At 44.1% G+C, this 6000-nt stretch overlaps 1 protein-coding gene across 1 annotated transcript in view; it reads left to right on the top strand.

The window, feature by feature from the left end:
* The first annotated feature begins 223 nt into the window (after positions 1-223).
* Positions 224-6000, top strand: part of LOC121293071 (leucine-rich repeat-containing G-protein coupled receptor 5A-like) — a 183591-nt gene continuing 177814 nt past the window's right edge. Inside the window, exon 1 of the mRNA XM_041215665.1 lies at positions 224-423. Within this exon, the coding sequence (XP_041071599.1) occupies positions 224-423 (200 nt within the window). The remainder of the gene's footprint in view (positions 424-6000) is intronic.

Raw genomic sequence — 6000 nt, 5'->3', positions numbered from 1 at the left:
ACTCGTCCGCTGCCAAACTGAAGCCTCGCATGCGATTGGAGGAGAGTGGGAGAGCGCCACGCCCCCTGAAATGTCACCGGTGGGCGGGGACACGCAAGGTGGGAGGCGGGGCTGATTATTTAAAGGGACCGCTACCGTTGCAAGACTGGAGTTATTGCTGCTGCTGGCATGTGGCACTGGGAGTGAGCGAAGTGACCCTCCTCTCCCTCGAATGCACCTAGACATGAGGCGGCTGCTCTTCCCGCTCTCCCTGCTGCTGTGCTTTCCCTCCGGCGCCGTGTTGGCCGAGCCGGGCCAGCCGAGGAGAAGCGGCTGCCCGACCCCCTGTCAGTGCGAAGAGGACGGCGTCCTGGTGCGGGTGGAGTGCTCGGATCTGGGGCTGGCGGCGATTCCTGCAAACCTCAGCGTCTTCACTTCCTACCTGTAAGTCTATGAATGCATTTGGTGGGCCACATTCAGCCAGTCCCTGCACCCCAGCCTGGGTAATACTGTCAGAGATTTAATGAATGAAGCATTAAAATATCTCTACACCCTCCCATCCCCTCTCCAATGATGGGTGAAATATATTCATCAGAGAGTTGAGTGCGAGTGTTAGAAGAGAATACTCACTATATAGCACATTCTCTACTGTAACTTTAGCCCCAACTCTCAAACTCCATCACCAGTCATCACATTCATGATGTGATAGCAGGAAAAGATAGATCACTGGTGGCCAAAGTAGCGAGGGAGACAGAGTCATTCCACTTGCAGACAAACGTGAGGAGAGCGGGAGAGAGCTCCACAGGGCTGAACGCTGATTTGCTGACTTCCGATTCTCACAGGCTGCTTCATACCCGCGCGAAACACCAGGAGGGAAAACCCTCAAAACGATAGGGACATGTGCATGCGTTCATCTCAAACCACGATCATTGTGCACCTTTGTTTTCAAGTCCCCCCGCAACCCCCCACCTCCTTTTCCCACTGACACATGTGCTCCTGGCAAAGTGGTTTCGCTGTGGGATGCGCTCGGAGGACAGGAATCATATACATCGAGACATACTGGGCTGTTTAGACTTGACATGTCCTGCAGTGATGGAATGCACTGGCCGAAACTCTGGCGGAAGCAGATTCTGCGGTGACTTTCAAAGCCGCAAAGGGAAGCAAAAGGCAGGGTTCTCTCAAAGAGCTGGAACAGGCTCGATGGGCCGATTGGCCGGCTGATTGATTCGCTCGGTTTATTCGGGTGCAGTTTCAGCTCTCAGGGTGGCGAAGTGCGGTGCAAAACCTTGTCACGTCCCTCGGAGGCTTAAGATGGGGTTTAAATGCCTTTCCAAACACAACACCTCGGCTGTCGCAGCCAAACTGCCCGAGCAGGGGAGGCTGCCGTGTTGTCTATACTCAGTGAGAGGCGCCCCTGCATGTTGACTTGTTCGGTGAACATTGTTCGGGCAATGTAAAGCTCAAAGCTTACCTAACGCCAAGAGTTACCAACTGGAAGTGTCAGGAAGTTCAAAAAGTACATTTATGATCATGAAACATTTTCTTACCCAACCACAGAAAAGGACCCGTAGTCATTTAATCGAATCTTCAGTTTCCTAAATTGAATAGAAAATAAATGAAAGAGGGGCTGAGGAACAGTTAAAGGTGGATAGTCAATGTGTCATATATATTAAACATTCTGAGTGATTGTAATTTCTGATATCAGCATTGAAGGTCTATAATATTAATTTATAAATTATCAGGCTAGAAACAAAATGGGGTACGTTAATATTTAAATCTTCAGCAAGTCTCTTTAAATACTTCATATTATTACAATAGCAGTTTATCCTTGCTTTAAGTGGATGTGGTATATTTTATAACTGACGGCGGATTTTTCATAAGGTACCGCTCTCATGCAGTAACAGTGAATTCAGCCCCGTGCAAAGGGCAGGTGACGGAACAGTTCCCAGTCTTTACATATCACTTTCGCGCAGACTGGGCGAGAAAGCGCAAGCACAGAAAGGCTCGAAATAATCATCTTTTACACCTCACTGGAGACATTCAAGCGGCCCCTTCAGAATCCAGCGCCCGGGCACAAATAGCAACTCGGAACATCAGGGGCGAGCGAGCCTTGGTGAAATAAAGCCTTCTTCAATTAACTGAAACAGGCAAAGGGCAGTCGGGCAGTCACACGCCATAAACTCAAGAATTGGGATGTTAAACATTAGAAAAGTCAAGGGGGTTGTGGGTGGGGGAGGGGAGCTCATTGCCCACCTCTGTTCGCCCCTCTAGTCTGACAGTTTTCTCAGACCAGCATCCTGACTGCTTCACATCCCTTGGAGGCTGAATTTCCAATGCTTTTAATGCCAGCTTAATCCAGGCTAATTCCTGAGAGAGAAAAAAAACATTTCTGTGTTCACAAGAATAACCGGGTGAAAACTGACCCAAAGTCATTTGATTGCAGCTTTGTGGTACCGACCTGAATAAATGGTGAAAACTCTCCGTGGGTCTGATTGAGACCCGTTCTTTTCGGGTGATTTTTGACGAACGCTGCCAGCTCTGGTTTCTATCCGACTTCCTTGCAAAGCTGCTGTGTAAAATCGGGGGCTAACTGCACAGGAGGGGGTTACCTAAGGTTGGAGAGTGCTAATCGGAAACCATGAATGGGCTTATTACTGCAGTTGCACAGTTCCCAATAAAGGATGCAACTTGCAAGTGTAAGTACTCTTTACAGTGCTTTACGGAGTAGGTGGATGTTGTGTATGACTTGGGGCGGGGGGGGGGGGGTTGCTGATTCCTTAGCCTAAAAATAATTGACATCGCAACTGCTGTTCCTCACCTCTCACTGTACAAAGGGCGTTATCGTTACTATTTGGGGAATATGAAAAGCAACATTTCCGTAATCTACCTCATGACAATGTGATTAAGAAATCAATCGATAAAACCAGTTTCCGTGCAGATTTCTTAAAAAAAAATCTGATACCTCGTAAACTTCAGTTGAGAATGCAAAAATAATATTGTCCGTTCTTTCGGAACAGTTTATTGCGTGCAATGGAACACAGCTCGCCCCGTGATTTTTGCGGTTTGTTGAATAATTCTTTTTCTTTTTATCAACCAATTTTAAAGCAAGCACGCTAAGATGCGTAACATCTGAAAATAGGGAAAATAAATCAGCAACTCAATATAACATGCAGCAAACAGAATCCTGTCGGTTCACTAACAAGGTAACATAAACAACCCTTCTGTATGTTCTTGTTTAAATCTGACTCTTTGAAAGTGTCACGATATGAATTGCATTAAAATTTATCGTGACTGAATGTAATAGCCTTAAGGTCTGTTCTCTCCTCCAAATTCTCAACAACTAAGAATTCTCATGCCAGGAGTCCCTTGTTCTAGGAAATTAATTCAATTCATATGGTGAATGGTGTTACATTATCTCCTACCTCTATGTGATGGACAGGCACACAGGGAAAACATAAGGTTCTGTGCTTGGGCCAAACAATGGAAGACTACAGTTGGGGACCATGACATTCTGCTTGTTTTTTTTTCATTTATTCACAGGATGTGGGTGTCACTGCCCACCTAACTGCCCTTGTTCAGAGGGCAGTTAAGAGTCAACCACATTGCTGTGGGTTTGGAGTCACATGTAGGCCAGACCAGGCAAGGACAGCAGGACAATGGTTTCATAGTCATCATTAGACTTTTAATTCTAGTTTGTTATTGAATTCAAATTCCACCATCTGCTGTGGTGGGATTTGAACCCAGGTCCCCAGGCCAGTTACAATACCACTAATGCCACCACCTCCCCTCATTATTTGGAGCACTGGGTAACAACTGGATGGATGAAGGCAGTCTTTTTCCAACAGTGAAGATGTGGATCATATTGAACAGTGTCCCCTTAGGAGCCTAGTAAGTTGATCCCTCCTACTTTTAACCATCTCTGAGAGTGTGGCAGCATTCTTGGCATCTCCTGAATGCCAATACTTTCAATGTGGCATCAGCCAGTAACAAGAGCCATCTTGAAGCAATGAAAGTAACATTTAAAGCACAAAAAAGCAACACATGTGATGGATCTGTAAGAGAGTATAAAATACCATACACTTAATTTTAGGAAAAATCTGGAGGAAGTTTGATTCCTAAATCCTGTTTAATACAACAAAGAAAATTTGTTGCCATTCTAAAATCTACTTATTAGCTAAAGTGAAACTTGGAAAATGGGCTTCTTCATTTATACCAAACCTCAGAAGTCTGGGTGGACATTACTTTTAAACAACATCCCATGTGTACTTTCCAAGGCCGTTCTACTAAACCTATGTAATGAAAAATAAAGAAGTTATATTTACATAGCATCCTTTGCATCCTCGATGTTCAAAAGTGCTTTTCAGCCACTAAGTTATATTTCTGCAATGTAATTACTATTGTAAGGATGTTATGCTTCAGCTATACGGGGCATTGATGAGACAGCATCTTGAATATTGTGTGCAGTTTTGGTCTCCTTATCTAAGGAAGAATGTAAATGCATTGGAGGTTCAGAGAAGGTTTACTATTTGGAATGAGTGGGTTGTCTTATGAGGAAAGGTTGGACAGACTGGGCTTTAGAAAAGTTTCAGACTAGAGTTTAGAAAAGTGAGGGGTGATTTGATTGAAGTAAATAAGTTCCTGAATCGCATTGACAAGATGGATATGGAAAGGATGTTTCCTCTTGTGGGTGAGTCCAGAACTAGGGGGCACTGTTTTAAAATTAAGATTGCCCTTATAGAACAGACTTGAGAAGAATTTCTTTCTCTCAGGGCATTGTGTGACTTTAGAACTCCCTGCCTTTGGAGGCAACATCATTGAATATTTTTAAGGTGGAGGTAGATAGAGTCTTGTTAGGCAGGACAATCACAGGTTATCGAGGGTAGATTGGAATGTGGAATTCAAAATATGAACAGATCAGCCACAATCTTATTGAATGGCAGAGCAGGCTTGAGGGGCCATATGGCCTATTTCTGCTCCTATTTCATATGTTTGTACTTCAGGCATCATAGCTGCCAATTTACATGTGACACGATCCTGAAAGCAGAACTGAGATTAATGACCAATTCAGTTTTTGGTGGAGGGATAAATGTTGGCCATATGTTTCCTGTTTTTCTTCTAATGTCATGGAATCTATTAGGTCCACTTAAGCAGGCAAAATAATATCTTATCTGAAAGTCAGCACTTCCAACAGTGTAGCACTCCCTGATACTGCTCTGAAATGCAATTCTGTGTCACATGAAATCTGTGAAGTGGATATTGAGCCCACAACTCCGAGGTAAGAGTCCTGTCGCTTACCATAAGACATAGGAGCAGAAATTAGGCCATTTGGCCCATTGAGTCTGCTCCACCATTCAATCATGGCTGATAAGTTTCTCAACCCCATTCTCCTGCCTTCTCCCCGTAACCTTTGATCCCCTTACCAATCAAGAACCTATCTATCTCGGTCTTAAATACACTCAATGACCTGGCCTCCACAGCCTTCTGTGGCAATGAATTCCATAGATTCATCACTCTCTGGCTAAAGAAGTTTCTCCTCATCGTTTACCCAAGGCTGGGCAGGGTAAAGAGAAGTTTGAGGGGTGGCATGATTGCTGTTTGTAGGATTCTGAAGGGACTAGATAAAGTAGACCATGACAAGCTGTTTCACCTTGTTCAGACAGTAGGACCAAAGGACATGTCCTGCGCTTAGTGGGGTAAATGTAAAACTAAAGCATGGAAAAGTGAGAAAGTGGATAATCTACAGAACAGAGACCTGAGGAAGGCAGTGGAAGTTGTATTAGTTCATTCAAATGCAAATTAGATGGTTTACTTGCAGAAAATAAGATTTTAGGAAACATTATATGAGTAATTTCAGGCATCACATAGAAAGTGTGTTGTAGGGTGTTGATTACAGTTTGGTAGGGAAGTCATCATAGTCATAGGTAGGCTAGCTGTAAGTCTTTATTGACTCTTAGAAATATTTACAAATATACAGTAAAGGGTATAAGCTAGGAGCTGTACACATGGCTCTACCCAACACTA

The sequence above is a fragment of the Carcharodon carcharias genome, chromosome 21 (genome assembly GCF_017639515.1).
Source record: "Carcharodon carcharias isolate sCarCar2 chromosome 21, sCarCar2.pri, whole genome shotgun sequence".
NCBI classification, from domain to species: Eukaryota; Metazoa; Chordata; class Chondrichthyes; order Lamniformes; family Lamnidae; genus Carcharodon; species Carcharodon carcharias.
This window is presented reverse-complemented; position numbering and strand designations above follow the sequence as displayed.